At 41.8% G+C, this 20,334-nt stretch overlaps 1 protein-coding gene across 3 annotated transcripts; it reads right to left on the reverse strand.

Annotated features, from left to right (window-relative positions):
* Positions 1–393: 393 nt before the first annotated feature.
* GOSR2 (golgi SNAP receptor complex member 2) lies at positions 394–19,201 on the reverse strand. Of its 3 annotated transcripts, none has more exons than XM_039846800.1 (6): positions 19,070–19,129; positions 11,660–11,724; positions 10,098–10,206; positions 9,130–9,262; positions 6,557–6,697; positions 394–3,522 (listed from the first exon to the last, which is right to left on the reverse strand). In XM_039846800.1, exons 1-6 carry the CDS (start codon positions 19,096–19,098, stop codon positions 3,361–3,363), a joined length of 639 nt encoding a protein of 212 aa, XP_039702734.1. In that variant the 5' UTR covers positions 19,099–19,129; the 3' UTR covers positions 394–3,360. The 3 variants fall into 3 exon arrangements, with proteins under 3 accessions (XP_039702734.1, XP_039702737.1, XP_039702735.1); XM_039846801.1 differs by lacking the exon at positions 19,070–19,129 and adding an exon at positions 18,913–19,055 and having other exon boundaries at positions 3,290–3,522; XM_039846803.1 differs by lacking the exon at positions 6,557–6,697 and having other exon boundaries at positions 19,070–19,201.
* Positions 19,202–20,334: the final 1,133 nt, after the last annotated feature.

Below are 20,334 nucleotides of genomic sequence, written 5' to 3' on the forward strand. Positions count from 1 at the left end.
CCTCCTCATCTGCACAATGGGGACAATATAGGACCTAACTCAGAGGGTTTGTGAAGATTAAAGGGGTGACCCAGGAAAATAACCATGCCTGACTTCCAGTTAAGGGCCAGAGGCAAGCTAGCGGAATTAAGTCTGGGTTTTCCTCTGAGCAAATATGACATCCCTACCCCCCATTCAGACAGTAACAGGTCACGCTTCTCTTTTTCCCTTGGCTGCTGGGGCTCAAAGTCAAATTAGGGATTCCCCAGTGTACTTCAGTAGGGCTTCATGACTGAATTTGCGTTTTTCTTGGTATTGAAATTTTACTCTTGATCTGTTCTTGGTCTTCACTTCTTTATATTTCAGTTAGTTCCTATAAGTCTCTTCAAATCTTTTCTGAAATAAGATAGGATATAAGTAAATAAGACTTTATTGTGGACTTAATAAGTTTTGTCCTTTACACATATATGCTGAGCTAGCTCAGCATATATTTTCAAATGCTGTCATCTTTAAGACAAAAGCCTTCTGTCTAAAAGACAGTGGTTTTAAAATACACGTATCAAAATTACTTTAGAGACTTACGAATATTCTAATTCAGAAAGCCTGGATAGGCCCCAGGAATCTATAATTTAAAAAATGTTTCCCAGCTGCTTCTGAGGCAGCCTGCCCAGCCCCGGGCCACAGAGCAGTGTTTGAGAATGTCTGGCCTGGAACATAAGAAAAGGGGGTCATTAGTTACAACAATGAATGCCAAATTCCTTTACAAAATATGATTTTCTAAATAAAATAAATCTCAACTTTATTCAACTGATGTTTCAAAAACAATGGGTGGTAAGTCTAAATATGCGAATCAAACCCGTTGAAATTCATCAGGGCAAAGGACTTAGAAAAAATCCTGCAATGAAGTCTTCTATAAAATCAAGACTCTCCTACTTACTTGGTCTTTGAGTTTGGCTTTTCTTAAGGTGGTTACCCCTGGAGTAAATTCCACAGAATGAGGATATTCCCAAGTTCCTTGAAAACCTGTCTTAAACCACAATAGGTAAACCTGTACCAAAGGGCTGTACAAGTTTGCAGTGGCTGTCTACTGGAGATTCTTGCATCAGCTCAACCTAAGAATCCACCCTGGCTCCACTAGGGGGTGCTCATTCCCTGGCCTGGGACCCTTCCCTAGACGCTGGGGACTAGGGAGACAGAAGCACACTGTCAGGCCAGTGAATGTTTCTCACAGACACATTGGTCCCTAGCCCAGGATGATAAACACCTACAAACTGTTCCCTAGCCCAGAATGATAAACACCCACAAACTACCCACAATTTACAAAGTAGGGAGAATGGCTCTAAAGGTGCAGTATGAAGGAAGGCCTTCTGGTTCATTAAGGCCAACAATCACTATAAAGGCAAGTGTGGAAACACACTAGTGTACACTACAAATAGATGTCACATCAACCCACGGAGGGCAGGGGGTGGGAGGAGTTTTGGCCTTCTGGAGTTCAAGTCCAAATTGCTTAGCTGCTCCTTATACACCTTCCTCCAAAGTACACTGTCCAGCAGGATATTCAGGTGTTCAGGAAATAGAATAGCCAGGTCTATGTAGTTAAAAAAACCATTTTATAGACTGCAGTTAAAAAAAAAAACAACAAAAAACATTTTATATGCTGTGTCCCTAGGAGGGCAGGGGTGCTGGGTGTGAGGGAAATTTCAAACTGTGCCTCCTCCAAAGTTAGATGTAGGTCTGAAGATGCCTCAACCCTTCTCTCCACCCTTTCATTCTGGCAGGGCCCTCAATCTTTTTATGAAAGGGTCATAGATTCCCTCTTCCTTGGACACCCAGGGCCCTGTTAATTAAGCCCAGAAGGGTAGGAGCCATGGAGAGCCAACCAAAAGTGTGAAATCAGTACCCAGGAAACTCATGTTAAAAATCTGTGATTGAGAAATGTTCGCCAAAAGGGGATCAAAGCCACAGATGTGGCTGAAAAGACCAATACTGCGAATGAAACAGGTGGGAGGTTAATAAGGAAGGTGGAATAGAAAACACAGAGCAAAGGGCAAGAAGACAGAAGATAGTCCAAGTAACAAGAAACAAAGACGGGAAGTAGGTGGGCCAAAAGGTGGGGTTAATACTGACCCGGTTTCCATTTTTTTTCTGGGAAATTTTGAGTGCTATTTTATGTCTTGACATAAGGCTACTGAGCCTAGGACTGGCTGGGCCTATGATAGATGAAAAATCATGCTAACCAGGTCTTTCTGGTACTTTTGGCAATTAATCACAATAGGCAGGCTGGCTTTACAATAAATTCCACAATACACCAGGTAGTGGTACGGCCTTAATGCAGGGTTCGTCGGAGAAGGAAAAGGTCCTGGTCCCTGAAAAGAGAGTCTCACAAGGACACCAGGGATGGTTTCAGGGTAGCATCTGCCAGGACTTGGCTGACAGTTGTCAAAATATTTTAAGGAAAGGAAGACAGCTAGAGAGAGATGCTAAAACTAGACATGAGACTATACTTGACAAACCACTAACCTATGCTCACAGCAACTGTCTAAGGGGCAAAGGCCCACCAAAGTCTGGGCATGGGTGCCAGGCTACAATCTAGAAACCTTAAAAGTGAACCATTCCATTAACTACCCAAAAGAATCAGTGACGAGGGTCTTCAGTCTTCAGACTGAACATGCCCAGAGAATAACGGTGGTCTCACTTTAGAAAGGAGAAATGCCAGACCAGTATAATATGGAAAATCGTGTCAGCAACAGCGTCAATGTCTCTTTTTCCTCTAGGTAGCTGCTTCCAGGGAAGGGTGACAAGAATTAGCAGTCAGTCATCTGTATGTCATTTTGGGAGTGGGGGAGGTGGCTAGTAGCAAAAGCATGTGACTTGATCTACTATAAGGGGCACGAGAAAAGAAGACCTCTTCCCCACCCCTCCACTGCTTCTGTTCCAGCCTCCCTGTTAGGAGCCAGAAAGGCCGAATGAGGACAATGTGTAGACAGTCCTGTCTGCAAGGCTCACCGTGAACGCCTTGTTGGGGCATGCATCAGTTATATGGACAAGACCACCAAAGCCATTGTTTCCCTTCCTTCATAATCCCTTACTGTTCTATCACATCCTCCTCCAGTGAGAGTGAGAGAGAGAACAGGTACTTCTTTCATTTCCTAAGCACCGTGAATCTTGGTAGCACTAGTTTCACATCTGAGATGTCATAAGAAACAGAGCAGGTATGAAACTCCCACTAGGTTATGAATCACAATTACTTCCCAGTGGTCTTCACAGTTAAGGACACACATTTCAAAAGGTGGCCTCTGGGCCCCATCTTGCACGCACACACACTCACACACACTCTCATGCTGTGGGAACATCGCTGATCAGCTGCTGGGCTTGGCTGGCTCACGTCAGGTACTGTACCACGAGGAACATGACCACACAGGTGAGGAGCATCCCACCAATCATTAAGTACTTGTCCTGGAAAGCCCGCTTCTCGATGAGCCGCATCACCGTGTTGGACAAGCCCAGCATGTTGGCGATGTCAAGGATCTTCTTCTGAGTCCCCTGGGGCAGACAAGAGGAGAAAGGAAAACATAGATCGACTCATTCTGCCACGGTGAATGTCATTATGAGATGGGGCTTTACCAACAGACAAGTTTCTTGGTCATGCTTAAAGCATATAAAAAGCAGTGTCAACCAGAAATACATCACTCTCATATGGGTAGATAACTTTTGATCAAGGTACTAGAGCATCACAAGGGGGAAAGAAAAGTCTTTTCCACAAATGTGCTAGAATAATTCGCTATATAATAAATATCACCTACATGTTATCACACACACACGTCTTGTGCAGATATATATACATACGTGTGTAAAAAAAGGATCCTTGATTTATATTATACACAAAAATAAAGTTGAGATGGATAAGACATAAAAGCTGAAACTACGATGAAGCTTCTAGTAGAAAACACAGAATATCCAAAAACTAGAAACAATCCAGGTGTATATCACCAGAGGATGAATACTTCATGATATATCTGACAAAGGGAGTGCTGCTTGGCGATAAAAAGAATTACCAACACATAACAGTAGGAATGAGCCTGCAAAACATTTCCAAGGGGAGAAAGCCACACATAAAATAGTATGAATACATTTATATAAAATTCAATAACAGACAAAACTAACTTACGGTGACATAAATCAGTACACTGGTTGCCTGGGGGGAGAGGCAGGCTGACTGGGTGGGAAAACGCATGAGGGATCGTTCAGGGTGATGAAAATGGTCTGTCGTGATAGCAATGTAAGTTACAAACGTGTATACATCTGTCAAGGTTCCATGACCTATAAGATCTGCATACCTCCCTGTAAGTGCATGATACCTCAAAAAAAATTTTTACATTAGAATATTTTATACTAAAAAAAGGTTAACATCAAAAATCTTTGTCTCTGCTCCCTAGCTCTTCGATTAGAGAGAAGTCTCAGGGAGTCTGCTGAGTACAATGTGTAGGTCAGTGTCCATGATCAGGAGCGGGTTTGAAGTGGCCCAAGATGGAACGACAGAAACACAACTGACACAGACACCAACACAACGACCTAAAACCCCTATGTGTCACCACCCACCACTGAAAACAAAAGGTCTTTTTATTCCTAAACCAACAGCCCAAACCACCCAGCCTGCCCTTCTTCTCTGCCTACTATTCATTATTAAGCACATTTAATTTCTTATGAAATGACAAATATAAATAAATGCTGGGTAGACTCCAAGTTACATCTAAACACATCACCAACTGCATTTGGATGGCACCTAACTTAATGCCTCACATCCATTTTTAAAATGAATAACATATCAACAAGCAACTGAGAAGATGCAAGAGAAGCGAGAATGACATGAGGCACCATGGACAGGGATTCGAACCTACGTTCTGCCCAGTGACTAAAAAGCCTCCCGGAGAGAGATTTCTCAAGTCAAACTTGATCATTGCCAGAGACCAGACATGTGTTTTCTCCACAACAGTAATGGTAAATATTAGACTCTCGCTAAAGATTCTGCTTAGCTTGAAAAGCACAGATTATTTCCTCACCGTTTGAAGTTCAAGCATCAAGCCTCTAAAATCACCTTAAAATTGCCATAAATTTCAAAAACTGTTCTCATTTTCAACCACGAATTTCCTCAAATCGGGACCCAGCTCCTTCATGCTCTCTCCCACATTCCTTTCAAATGGCTAAAGTAGAAACTCTCCTGGCAGAGGTGGGATGGGAGTCAAGTGGAGGGAATTAAGTGACGGCAGACAAGTGGTTGGGGGAGTACGAGGAAATGGGACCAGAAGCCTCACAGCCCAGCCCCCAAGAGCCTCACCAGGCTCACCGGCATTTCACTTCTGGTGACCGTGTAGGGGCAGAAGCTACTTGTACTCCTCAGCGATACGAGACTTCAGTAGGAAGCTCACATTTGCTTTAACAATAAGCTCTAACCCCCATGGGTCGACATTAGTGTGACATGGCGAGTCCTGGCCTAAAACGGTTTTTCTGTTTTTCTGAGATATGGGAAGGAGGCCAACAGTATTCTACAGAAAGGGCGGATTAATCAGCATGTATCGGTTTAGATTACTGCAGGTGGCCGTTCTGAAAGGGGGGTGCCTGTGAAGCAGTCGGAGACCACACTTCAGGCCATCTGAAGCACTGTAGCTGTTCGGAGGAAGTAAGTGTCACTCGTGGCTCTCCTGACCTTCTCCCTGGTAAAGGTGGCAGAAATATACTGAACTCTCTCGGAGCTGACAGGCCCAATGTGGTCCAACAAAAACTAAGATAAAGCTCATGCTTCCGAGTGACTGTTTCTCACAGCTCAGTGGCTGGGAGTGCTTCGTTCACAGGGAACCACACCCTGATAATAGGCACAGCCCACACCCCATTATCCATCAGGGTTGATACAGGAAAAGGGCTGAGGCTGAAACATCACAACTGACATCAGAGTCTGTGTAATGTTTCTGTAAGCCACTCCCAGGGGGTTGGAGTCTCAGCCAATGGGGCGGGGCTTCTAGCAATACCTAGACTCAAAGAATGAAGAGTCTCTGGGGATCAACAGCATGTGCTCTAGAAGCTATCAGCTGCTCCTCAACCCGTGCAGCCCTAGGAGCCCAGCCCTGGGGATTCGGTTACTGCTGTACAGAAAGGTTATAAGGCAGTTTACAGCAGGGGCCCTTCGGGAACACCTGAGAGTGAGGTGCCAAAGTACAGCCACGTCTTCCTTCTTATGACAGTGGATTCTATGAGAGTTTCTTCATCTATTATTGGTTCCTCTCAGAGCAGCAGTCAATTTCAGAAAAGCTTCAGTGAATGGAAAGAAGACCTGGATACCAAAAGATGTCACATTATGATTCACTGCAGGTGCAAGAAATACCTCGTGGCAAAGGAAATCTCGTTACTTTTGGACTCATAGTAACTCAACACCAACAGGAAGGATCCCAAACTCAAGGGCTCTGTCTCACCAACACAATGTCACTATTTGGGGATATGTAATCAAAATGTAAACACAGGTACCAAACTGTTGGATGAGGCCAAAACGAGAGGCCTTCTCCCTGTCCCCCAGAAGGGCCCCCACCTTCAAGGTCAGTCTCTGGGCCCTCAGTCCCTGCAGAATACTGTGCCCGCCTCCAATGAGGTCATCCATGCCGTGGTGAATGTTCTGGAGGGAAGAGTTAAACTGCAGTGATTCATCCATTGATATGGCGGTGTCAGCGTCCTGTGAAAGAAACGCAGGCACTTGATTAACTTTGCTCACTGGTCAGCTCCTGAGGTCCCACCGCGTCTGACTGCTCTGCCTTTTGACCAAGGCCAAGCCAGAAGAACAGCCAGAGGGAATGGTGCAAGAATTGGAGGAACCTAATAGAGAAGAAAAGCAAAGATCTGGGGTGGCCTCTGTTCACTTTCCTCAGACTATTACTCTCCAGACAAGTTCCGCTACACGTTTTAATTCCTGCCTCTGTATCATTGCCCACACTTAGGAAAAATTCTATTCCTTTAAAACCTCACCAGGCTTCTCCAAAAGGCTTTCTCTGATACTCACTAACCTAGCTTGTTCCAAATGTTCCTTTACTTCGTTTTCCCTTAATAAAATATTAAACGTTTGCTTTTGTTCTTTAGCTTTTTAAACTATAACTTATCCCTCCAATTAGACTGAGACTAAGGATAGGAAGAAACTGTGCTTTCTGTTGAAGGCCTCATGGTGTTCAGATGGACTATTCTCCTAAGCAGGCAAGAAAAATGTACACAAAAGACTGGAGACAAAAACTAATACTGATCGAGTACTTTCCACTTTGCATGCTGATTACCCTAAACTCATTTAATCCTCACTCTAATCTTACGAGGCAATGACTATATTATCCCCATTTTAGAGATGAAGAAACCGAAGCCCAAACAGGTGGAATAAGTAGTTCAAGATCTCACAGAGTTGGTAAGAAGTCCGGTAGGGCATGAACCCCAGTACTGAGCACAGAGCCTGCTCTCTTACCCATCATGTCAGGAGAAACACCAAGACCAATCAATCCTACGCTCTAACTTTACACTGAAAGTGGACTGTACACAGAAACAAGTCATGACCAGCCGTGATACTGTTCTCTTTCCCGCCTCCTGATGATCACAAATTCTTCTGCCGACCAAGGCCATTTTTACCGCTTTTCATCATCACAAAGAGGTTAAACCTCCTTTACTTTGCTGCTCAAGTTGAAACTCATTTTTCATGCATACATCTTCAATCCCCCTTGATAATACAGGAGTTTCTCACAGGAAAAAATCATAACCTTCCGAATTTTTCACATGCTTTATTCTCAGCACCTTAAATACTGTTCTGCATACAGCTAATGCTCACTGAGTCAAAAGACTTTGGCGTTTAAATGAGCCAGTCAGATTTCTCTTTGTTTATCTGGCAAGCACTTATTGAATGCCTTTTATATACAAATCTTTCTTACCTTTCCACCTGAAAGGATACAGATGATGGGCCATTATTTCTCAGAAAAATGTATGATAGCTCCAGATCACAGAATAATGATGAAGTTCATTCGGCAAGTCAATTTTTATTAAGGGCCCACTGTATGCAAAGTATCACACCAGGCTGTTTAAGACACAAAATAATTCTGAGCTATCATCTCTAGCCTAAAAAAGGCCTGAATAACCAATGCCATAAAAATCAAAAGCCCACACAACATCTTTTAGTGTGTCGTATAGTTCATTATACTTCTGAAAGTTGGCTATGCTTACCGCTATACTACCACTACGTCTTCATCGCACTTTTGAATTGTTGTTAATCATTGTTACCTGACTGCTTACTCTAGAGAAACAATGGGGACGTGTTTTGAAACACTTGGGGAAATTTGCTGCAAGTGTGGACACAGAAAAGAGTTAAATATCTGCAAAGTGGAAACTGATTTGAATTCTGATGGCAGACTTAGAAAGCTAAGTCTTTAGAAAATAATGTCTCTATAAAAGAGAAAAACAAACCAAAACACAAAAACGAAAGCAAACAAAACCCCAAGCCCACCTTACTTGCTGGAATATATTATGCAGGACACCTAAAAGGCTGGTACGTAGAAAATTATCCTATTGAGACCGAAGGGCAGGGACAAGGGTGTTCTACAAAACCAAACATGCAAACCTACAGGCCACTTTCAAACAGGCTCAAATCAAGCAATCCATCGAAAACAAAATACTTGTTAACAAATTCCCTCAAATTACTGCTCAGACCAGGGACAAAAACATTTTAATGCATCTGACACTGGAACCACACACATACACAGCATAATGGCAATCGCCTCAAGGCAGCTTTGAAATGCTGCCCTCACTACAAATGGTCTAAGTTCTAATCATCTGTCTCTATCTGATCGGAAAAAACTTTTCCAACATGTCAACTGCGACCTCTCTGCATCTGACCAGTCGAACCAGGTAATTTTCACCTCTGCCCCTTCCCTCAAGTTAACTGCTTCCTCTTCAGGTTTCTGTGTCAGAAAAAGAGAGTTCCCATCTAGCTACAGTCTCTGTGGCAATGCACAAAGTCCACGTCAGTTAGTCTCCTCCTCAGTCTGCTTCAGACACCCACTGAAAGGATGAAGCTCAGAGACCTGAGCCAGTTCTAACGAGCTGTCAAGTACCTGCAGACCCCCCCACAGGCGCCTGGCTTACATTAGTGGTGAAGGGACGAGACAGAAGCTCCTCTCGCTGTCTCTCCTGATGTTCCCTTGTGTATCTCCGATGCTGAAAGTTTCTGAGAGCACTCTGCAGGTGCTGGACATCATACTTTAACTGGTCAACACGACTGGAATTGATAGAGAGAGAGAGATTACATTCCAGAAACCCAGGACAGCACAATTTGAGGTGGCCAGGAAAGAAGACATTTCCTTACTTCTCCCTATACCACTCCATGCTATTCCCCCTCTCCCCCAATAATCTGATTTTGATCAATGATGTTGAAAATAAATAAGTAGCCTGTGGTTAAAGTAGGGCTGCAGCACACGAGATTCCAGCAGCTTTACTTAAATACCTGCTGGTCTCTGATTTTGGATGCATGACAGGGAACAGGTGACAGGAAGCAGGTCTGATGACCTCTTCCTGACCTTCTATGGATTCTATAGCTCTCCTGGAAGAAGCCCAAGGGCATCTTTGGAATAAAGCATCAACAAAGTTTCATAAAACTTTTGGGAGCAGGGGCTGGGGTGAAGATGGTGAGAGTGGTTTCATTTTAATTTCATGGGGGAGTATCAAACATTAGATCAGTATTTCGTTACAAACAGGCTGATTGAAGTGATTAAGAGTAAGATTCATTTCAACCCAAGAATGTAGTGGGAATCAAGGGGCAGAGTAACCCCCTGGCAGCTTTAGGCTTAAAGTGGCCATGGATCTGGTCAGAAAAGCAGTACTGGAGGCAGAATTTCAAAATGACACCAATGAGGTAAGGAGACAGAAGACTTCGGAGCCACTAACCTCACAGACTTTACTTTGAGAGAGTTTTACTCAAATAAAAGTGTGCCCTTTATGGGGACTTTATGTTTGCACAGTCTCAGTTTTTCAGTGTATAAATAGATTTTTAGACTATTTTATAGTTTCCCTGGGAGAAAGGCCTGTCTTGGGGCCTGGGGTGTCAGAGCACTCACAGTTTAGCATTCTGTCTTTTGTTAGGGGGCTCCTTGCTGGACAAAATCTCCAGACGTTCTAGATGGCTGAATATCTGGTCTATGCTTGCTTGGATTTCATTTTCTACTACTGCACAAAAAAGAAAAAAGAATAATTGCTGGAAAAGAGATAGTGAACTTAAATTAGAATGATAAATCAAACACCTTTTTTCCATATCCAATAGACTCAAAAATATGTATTTCAAAATGAAAAAAAATACATACACTAATGAATAATGGGGGGAAAATCAAGTTATACTAATTGACTGTAAATTTTGTTTCAAATATGTATATATGTGTATACATATATAACTATTAATGCCACAACTATGCCAATTTTTTAAAAATCTGAGTGTAAATCTGTAGAATTCGATCTCCTGCCTTTAGAAAATAAAATGAACATTTGTGTCCAAATAAAATTTTTAAGCAAAATGAAGTATTTTCTGATACAGAATGAGGTCTCTTTTCCTTTGAGATTCTTCTCAGGTATGGATTATAAATATAAAAAGACTGCCTATTCAATTCCCTACAGTAATGTGGTTTTAAAAAAAGCACAAAGGGGAAGATTAGTAATTGAAACACAGAGAAGAGCTCCCTTAAGGCTTTCCATAAAATGGGTGGGCTGATGTTACAGTGCCAAAAATAGACCAAATATCAGTAGGAAAGGCCCAGGAAAGAATCCGCAGAGGTAAAGATATGATAAATACAGTCATTTTCCTTATCTTTTGTCATAAACAGTCAAAATGACCTCTTTTCCATTTCTAATCATGTAACAACGAGTGTTGGGAAGGCAAACAAAGTCCACGGACAGAAACTAAACTGTGCACAAAAGAAGGCATCCAGATTGCTTCTTGCCCCATAAAGAAAAGCCAGCCATGTCACCTTCTTAGATTAGCCAACAAATACAGATTAGAGCAAGGTGGGGCACAGAAGCGAGAGAAGAGGTGCCTTTGAAAGGAGACAGAAAAAATGGCTTGGTGAGAGCCAAGCAATGAGGTGAAGACAGTTCCTGCAGTGTGTGGGTAACCAGTTGTATGTGCACAACCGACTCAGAAAAAGGACCTTTTCTTATAATAGAGAAGAAACTAAAAAAACACAACGCAGCACTCTTCTCAAAAGAAATTGTGGTGTGGGAACTAAGCTAATTAATATTGCTATTCGTTTCTGAATAATCCTCCTAAAAAGCCACAGTTCTCAGCTCAGAAGCAATGACCAATTCCAGTTAAACATCTCTGACTTTTTATGGAGCAAATTCCTCTAAGGACGAAGTAATTAGATTAAGACAGATGGAGGGGAGAACTTCCACTCCCACAGGGCCATGTCAGGTTGAGTGGAGGGGTAATGGGGGATGAGACTGGTGGGATTCCAAAAGGCACAATCAGGGAAATCAGTGACTGTGCCATAGGGTTTTCTGCACCTTAACAACACGACTCATTCCACACTGAATCATTAAGCCCCCGAGGCAGAAATGCAGCCAGGAAATCCAGCCCATTAGCACCATGTCATCAGAGAAAGGACTCTGGTCCCCATAGTTAATTACTCACAGTGCACAGACTGCTTGTCTGCCGTCTCCAGGCGTCCCATGTGAGACTGGATCTCGTGGACCTGCCTATCAAAGGAAGAGGGAGGAAATTAGTGCGACAGGAGTAATCAACAGTGCTTCGGTCAGGAAAGACAAATTTTCTGATGCCAACATGTAACTGATTTAAACTGACAGCATCACTTAACTGTAAAATGTGTTATGTGGCACTTTAGGCCACATGTTTTGGCATGGTTTATAATATTTTAACATTAATAATAATAATAATACTGACAGGCAACATAATGAGTGCTTACTACATCTGAAACATTCTGCAAAGTCAATAACCCTATGAAGAAAGTACTATTACCATTCTCATTTTATAACTGAAGTCCAGCAAGGTTATGTGACTTGTTCAAGGATACATAGCAAGCGATAAACCTTGATCTGGACCCAGCCAATCCCACTCTCTGTTGTTTGACCCAACATGCTGAACACTGGTCTGTACCAGGGAGTCAAAGGGCAAGAGAGATATAATCCTTGTCCTTAAGAAACAATGTAATTAGGAGTGACAGGCCAGAAAGACAAGAAAAGTCCCATGAAGATTTAAGAGAACAGTAACATATATAAGCAAGTGCAAACAAACAGAAAGCTGAGGAGCTAAGCACAGTGGTGCCAAGGAAAGACAAGTGAACAAAAGGGCTGGGGTTGAGAACAGTAAGCCGGAGGAAGTTTTGTGGGTGAAGGGAGTTCTGAGCATCATTTTGAAGGGAGACATGATTTGGCAAAGGAAGATAAGAAAATGATATGCAAAAAGGTATGTAAGGCATGTCATGAGGATTATAAGCAGGCTGGCCTGTCTGAAAGAGAGTCAGGGTCAAAGGGGAGAAGGGGATGGGCGATTAGTTGGAGGAAACCACTGGAGGAAGGCCCTCAAAGATAGGAATCTCCTGCCAGGTAAACATCTTTCCTTGGAAATGAGGCAACTGCCATCTCAATGGAAATGTAACATTGTACCCTGGACCTCTGGCATGGTCCCAGGCATCGGGCCCCTAGAGCATTCCCTGGAGGCGCCTCAGGGCTTGGCCAAGGTCACCCTCAGAACCATTCCTTGTGGCCCCTGGGATTAGTCCTTGGAATTCTGCTTATGCTACCCCCAACAACTGCCTCCTGGTGCTTACAGCCTCTCTATGTTAGAGCCACATGGAAGGGGCCGGCTGAGTTCTTATATCATCTCCACCTCTTGAGTGAAAGGTCTGCAATCACTTTCTGCCATAAGCACCACACTGTGGCCCTAAGGTACCGACGCAAGCCAGGAGCCCAAATTTGGTTTCAACTTGCCTCTAGTCTTTTGTAGGGTTTCCCTGTAGCCTCTAAACATGACCCATGGCACCAGAAGCAAGGCCACCCCTCAAATGACTCCCAGAGTGCTCCTGGGTCACACCTGTAGCCCTGAGAGGCAACTAAAAATCATTGTTAAAGTCTGAGAGGCCAGACTGCTACTTCGGTACAAAAAGTTCAAAAATTCTAGACATGGAGACATGGAGGCAGATGTAGGAATGCAGCTTGAGGAGCCAACATCTGGATCAGCTATAGACGAATGGATGGTAACGCTGATAGAAAAGAGAATTAGGACTTTACTAAAGGCCTGGATATAGGCAGTGAGGTAAATTTTCAATGGTAGCTTAACAGAGCAAATCTGAAAACTGGTGGCATTATTGGCAGGAATAGGAACATAATTAAAAAGGGGGGTGGGGGCAAATAACAGCCAAGACACTCTGAATAGGTATAAAAGGGATGACTTGTCCTATCTGCCATTAAGACTATTATAAAGAAGAATTAAAACAATATGATAGCATGCAGGGAGAGACAACAATAGACAAGCTCTAAATCCTAATCCTGACTCAAGAGGAAAGAATAAAGGCCAGAAACAGCCCGACATATTGGGGACTTAGCAACATAAATTGGTGGGAAAACAATGGACTACACTAAATGCTGATGGCCCAATTTGTCATCCATATGGAAAAAAGATACCTCACGTAATATACAAAAATAAACTCAAGATGGTTTAAAATCTAAAAGTAAAAAGCAAGGCATTAAAACTTTTTGAAAAATACAGGAGTACATATTATGACTTCAGGTTAAAGAAGGATTTCTTAAATGAGACAAAAAAACAAAGCTACCCTCCCAAATCACCACATACCACACGAGACTTAAACATTTGACTAAATTAAAACAAAAAACTTTTTTACACCAAAGTAACCATAAAAAAAAAAAGACAGATGGAGACTGGAAGATATCTGCAGCAGATAACAAAGGACTAATGTCCAGAATATATAACAAACTGCTATAAATCAATAGGAAAAGTCAAACAAAGCAATTTTTTTTAATGGGCAAAGGGCAACTGACAGAAAAGGAAACCTAAATATTCAATAAATATATAAAGAGATACTCAACTTTATTAGTAATCAGGAAAATGCAAATTAAAACCAATAAGATGCCACATTTCTCCCATCAGACAAACATTTTCAACTTTAAGGACGTGGGGAACTAGAACTCTCATATGTGGCAGAATTATAAACTGTTAGAAACACTTTTAATAGCTTTCTGACAGTAACTGATAGAGTCGAATATGTGTATATCCTATGACCCAGAATTCCACTTCTAGGAATATGTCCTTAGGGTGTGGGAGCTTTCGATTCTACTACCATCTTTAAATCGATGATCTGAAGCATGTGTATTAAACATGAGTCCTTAGACTCATGTTATGTTATTCCCTATTTTTGTATGTTTGAAATATTTTATAGATAAAATAACTAAATATAATAGTTTTTTCAGATGTTAAGAATCAATGATTTAACAAGTATCGTCATTCATTTATTTACTCATTCAGTCATTTATTCATTCATTCAACACAATTCATTTGCAATCACAACGGTCCATGGGCAAGAGGAAAATAAAACCACAGGTGTGTCCATAGTGGGAAAGAAGCAATACACTGAGGAGACCACAGTAAGTTTATGTTGATTTCAACAAGCATTTGATAGTTTCACATGATACCTTACGATAAATATGGCTCAATGATACTACAGATTGATCTTCAGTGTTCCAATACAGCACCGCCTTCGGCTCCGTTTTGTTCAGTATTTTTAAAAAGTCAACTTATGTTTATGAAATTTACACATGGTTCTGTGCTAAATGAGGGATTAGGATAGTGTACAACAAAACAGTCACATTTCCCATTTAGGCTAAAACAGTAAGGTGAAATTTGTCAAGAATAAAAAGTTTTTTGACTTTACATTAAAAAAAATATCCAAATGCACACTATGGAATACCACTCAATTCTAGGAGCCATCTGTTAAAGGTTTCCCCCAATGCGAGATGAACAGGATGACTGGGGAAGTTTAGAAGTCATGAAGAGGAATGGTCAAAAGAATTAGTCATAAACCTCTTGGAAAAGAAGTGAAAAAACAAATGTAAAATGGCACAGCTGGTGCTCTTCAGATTGTCTAGACTTGACCTACAGGACGTGGAATGGGCTTGCTTTCTGTTGCTGCTCCTTAAGGGAGACCCAGGACCAAAAGGTACAAATTTCAAGATGACAGATTTCAGCTTAATACAAGGAAACAAAACAACCAAAACCAATTACGATCTCTCTCTTCAAGAAAAGGTGTGGGATTCCTGCATGTTTAAAAGCAGTGTACATGGATTGCTTTGGGTTTTACAGAGTCTTCTTGACCAAAGTGACTTGGAATGGGACATCTTGCCAGTCCCTTCCAATTCTTAAATTCTATGAGAACAATGGGAGAGATGAGGCCAACATCCACAAAACTCCATAAACACTCAGCTGGCTTTTACTATTTTCTAAGCTAAGAAGGATAAACTTTAAGAAGTTGCTGAAAAACATTACTGACTTTTCCCATCCAATCTCTATTTGCTTCGAATGAACTAGAAAAGTGATTCCAATCTCCATGTTTTATGCCTGAGAGGAAATATATGCAAACCAACAAAGCAAGTATGCATGGCATGGTGGAAACTACCACGTGCCAACTGGACAATCTGTTTTAAACTGAACTGGGAATTCAAACAACATACTCGAAGCCAGTAAGCAACAGATGATATGCCAAGTATAATCTGGGAGTGTGGACACTAGAAATCAGAAGTTCTAGTCCTGTCTAGCACAGGGCCCATAGTGGGCTTGGGTGACATCATTACCAAGCACAGACCTAGCTGCAAGTAAGCAAGGGTCACTGTTGCTGATTTTTTAAAAAGGGTCTGTAGAAGATCTAGGAAGAAATTTAAACCATAAGCAGGAAACAAGGTTTCGGAATTAAAAGATCTGGGTTGAAGCTATAGTTCGACTATATATTAGCTGAGGAATACCGAACAAGTCATTTAACTCCTCGGCGCCTCGACTTCCTCAATTATAAAACAGGGATATTAATAATCACAATTATTTAAAGGGCAGGAGATCCAAATGCAATATGAAAATGCTGTGTCATTTTCACCTCACTCACTTTGCCTCTCTTATACAGGAGTTAGCCTTTCATCAGAAGGTAAAACCAAAAACAAAAAAAAAAAGGAATGCAAAAACTGGTCTTGACATAGGTAATAGTTCTTAAACCCAGATGCTCATCAAAGTCACCTGCGGAGTTTATTAAAAAATAAACTGTGTTCCATACCTACGGAATCAGAACTTCTATGACTACAAAGGGGGCAAATGCGGCACCTCCACTGAGATCTCGAAAATAGAAGCCTGGCTATTGGCTTCTCTATAAAGTTCATTCTAATGTTTATTCTGTTTTTCATTTTTTTCTCCATTCATTGTTCAAGCAGTTCAGGAGTTTTTAAGATACATTACCTTAAACGTTTATTTAATTGCAATGTATTTTCAGAGACACGGCAAGAGATAACAAGTTGGGTTCAAAGTTCCAGTAAAATTAATATGTTCACTTACTGCTTTGTCAATTCAGCTACAATCATTAATTTCAGCAATTGCAGAAGTTAATTTGATGCTCACAGGACTCCATGTGTTTCCTTTTAAAGACAATTACCAGCTCAAAAAAACATTCGCTGAATGAGTGACTGCATAGTAGAGGGCCTAATAGTGACAGATCGAATTTGGCCCAGTTGTTTTTGTAAATAAAATTTCACATCCATTTGTTTACATGTTGTTTGTTGCTATTTTTGTGCTGTATCGGGAGAGAGGAGTAGCTCCCACAGAGATTGTACGGCTCGCAAAGCCTAAAATATTTACTATCTGGCCCTTAACAGGAAAAGTTGGTGAGCTCTGCTATAGAGTCCAAGGGCAGGTTGTTTGTTGAAGGCCTGCAGAGTTAAGTACTTCATCTATATTCCACAAATCTTGTTTGGGAAACCATTTAGTATTTCTCTTCTCCCTAAGTTTATGCAGAATTGAGCTATCTAGATTTCTCTGTGATCAGCTACCTGCTGCACTGACACGAAGTATAGTCTGAGACTCTCTAAATAAAACTATTCTTGAAAATAAACTGGTCACAGCCTCCTTAACAACGTCCTTTAACTTAATCAACTAACCAGATGAGACTGTACAGATTAACTTTTAGGCACTCAGCCCCCTGTGCCTTACAATGGTAAAAGATCTACCCATTCTTAGGTAGATCTTAGGTAGATGTAATTTTTCTGTTACATTCCATTTTTAACTGACTCATTGGTCTTGTTTTTTAAGTCTCTTTCTTTAATTTTTATATGAGAATAGGGCTCTCCAGTGTAAGAGTAAATCCTGTCATTTTAACATCATTATAAAGTTCGATATTTTCACCCACCCAAACCAAACACTTCATCACTAAAGTAAAAAGAAACCCATAAACTAGAAAATGAAAGAGTAAGAGAATCATTATCCTCTTATCCCTAATGTTCTGACGTATTTCTTTTGCTGTGAATTCATTAGGAAGGTGGGTCTCTATTTTATTCTATTTTCATCAGGATGAAACTACAGCATAAATTTGAAAGTTGTTAAAATAGGATAGGTATAGATATACACTCTAAAAGACTGAAAACAGAGAATCAAACAGATTTACACCAGTGTTCATAGTAGTATTATTTGTAACAGTCATAAGGTGGAAACAACCCAAGTGTATATCAGCAGATGAACGGATAACAAAATGTGGGGGCAGGGGGTGTGTGTGCATGTGTGTGTACATACAGGATTATTTAACCATAAAAAGGGATGGTATTCTGATACATGCTACAATGTAGATGAACACTGAAAACTTGCTAAGTGAAATAAGCCAGACACAAAAGGACATATATTGTATGATTCCATTTACATGAGATAACTGGAATAAGCAAATTCAGAGAGAATAGAAAAGAGGTTACCATGGGCTTAAAGAGGGAGCAATGCAGCGGTACTCCTTAATGGATACATGAGTTTCTTTGGGCTGATGAAAAAGTTCTGGAAATCGACTGTGGTGATGGTTACACAACACTGTGAATGTACTTAATGTCACTGAACTGTACACTTAGAAATGGTTAAAATGGTTAATTTTGTTACACATATTTTACCATAATAAATGAAAAAAATCATAAAAGTTTTTTCCAAAATAATAGGATAGGCATGGTCCCTCTTACCCAACTCAACTATGTACCTAAGCAAGTTCCAAAAATGCATGACAATATGAATAAAGGACACTACCAAAGAATTTAAGTTATGAGAAGCTAAATCAAAACTCAATTTCCTTAAAAGTAACCTATAACTAGATATGATTAACAAATAATAATACTGAATGCTATTTGTACAGCAATTTCTTTGTGCCACAAAAATATGGTCTTTAGCATAAACCAAATCGGCATAAAAGAAAAAAATCATAATGTAGCAGCAACAAGATTAGGGTCAGTCAAGAGAAGGCATTGATATCATTTAGGAGCTGCGAGCTATAATGAAACTTTTTCTAATGATATTAGCCCAGTGATGGATGGATCCTTCTAAGTTGCTTAAGCTGATTCTGTTTGTATCGCTCATTTTACCCTCTATCCCATCCTGCCACACGTTAGCTTTTTTTCATGAGTCACTTGACTCTTCAAATAAACAGTAAATTCTATGTGCTGGGACTCTTTCTCCCCACGAACTCTACCAACCCCGAGCACTGAGTTGGCAGGTGCGGGGCAAAGTATTATAACCCGTAAGTGCAACTTCTCTTCACCTAGTCTACCCAGTAGGTAGTCACGGCCTCGAGTATCACAAGAGCCAAATGGCCCAACGTTTTGGGCCCCAGGCCTGACCCTCTGTCCGCCGCTGACCTGGGCTTCCCGCCGGGGATGGAGCACTTCCGAGCTGCCCCCGACAATGCCTGCGGAAAGACTCGGCCTCCACAGACAGGTGCCCAAGGCCTCAGCTCGGCAGGCCGGCCTCACCCGGCCCGGCTTCGCCCCGCCCGTTCCCCGACGCGGCCCTCACTTGTGCGTCTGCTGGTACAGCGGCTCCATGTCGCCGACCCCGCAGGTCCGGTCCGGCTTCCACAGACCACGTACTCACAATCCCCTTCAGACTTCCGGCTTCCGGCTTCCGGTCTTAGGACCCGCCCTCCCTTACTGGCTAGGGCCACCCCTACGCACGCCTGACTGGTGGTGGTTACGAGAGAAGGAAGGGAATCAAGAAAAGAGGCCGGGAAAAAAAGGTTAAGTGTAGTCAGAGGTTCGACCTCAGATGGAGGACAAGGAGGTACAGGTTTTGGCGAGAGTCTGTCTTCAGCATTGAATCAGGCACTCGCAAGGGCAGTTGCAGAGTACTGACGTGAGGTCCTCAGAGCAGGGTTGGAAGCTAATGGGTGGATACTTGCTTGTGCATGCTAGAAGAAAGCTAGGAGGGTTCCTTCTTGGCTTCGCATTAAACTGTTTAATTGTGGGTCTGGAGATTTCGCCCTTCACTGGAGTCTCTGGCACAAGCTTCCATCAAAAATTTGCTCATTTGCCCCACCCACCCCGTTTATCCCTCCAGTAAATCCATGTTGAATGAGTGATTACTATGTGTCAAATATGCTAGGGGGGCGGGAGGTGGAGGGGTAGGGACTGGGGATCAGGTTCCTCTTGCCTTTAAAGAGGTCCAGGAAAGCAAATAAAATACGTATACAAATTAATGTCTACAGGTAGTAAGTTCAAAGATACTGAGCCAAGCTGGGGTCAGCTTTGGTAGGAGATTCAGGGAGGACAATGTAGGAGGTGGCATTTGAGTTAGGACTTGAAGAATTTGGACACTTTGGCTTCTCCACATAGGCTTAACCCATTTCCATTCTCCCAGGCTTATCTGCAGTTCCTCCCAAGGGAGGAGACGTTCCTCTTCCTTTGACAAGTTGATGCTACTATTTTCCTATATCCTGGATCCCACCCAGTGCCCCAAGAGACTGTCCACCCATATACATTCTTTCCCTGACATTATTTTTCCATGTATTCTAATATTTATTTATTAATGAACACCTATTATAAGGCACAGATATTAGGGGTAGGAATACAAGAAAGACATAGCCCTCAAATCTCTCATCTCTTATAGTATGTTGTGAGGGCTAATCATGCTCTCCAGCTATATTATCAGGTATATTAAGTGCTATGATTGATACCAAGGACCATTTCCCTAGAGAAGAGCAAGAAGTGTCATAGACTAAAAAACAATAATAGGGCCTTCAAGAATCAATAGAGTTTTAACAGTGTCTTGCACACACTACCACT

Source organism: Pteropus medius, unplaced genomic scaffold, assembly GCF_902729225.1.
Source record: "Pteropus medius unplaced genomic scaffold, Ma_sr-lr_union100, whole genome shotgun sequence".
Classification (NCBI taxonomy): domain Eukaryota; kingdom Metazoa; phylum Chordata; class Mammalia; order Chiroptera; family Pteropodidae; genus Pteropus; species Pteropus medius.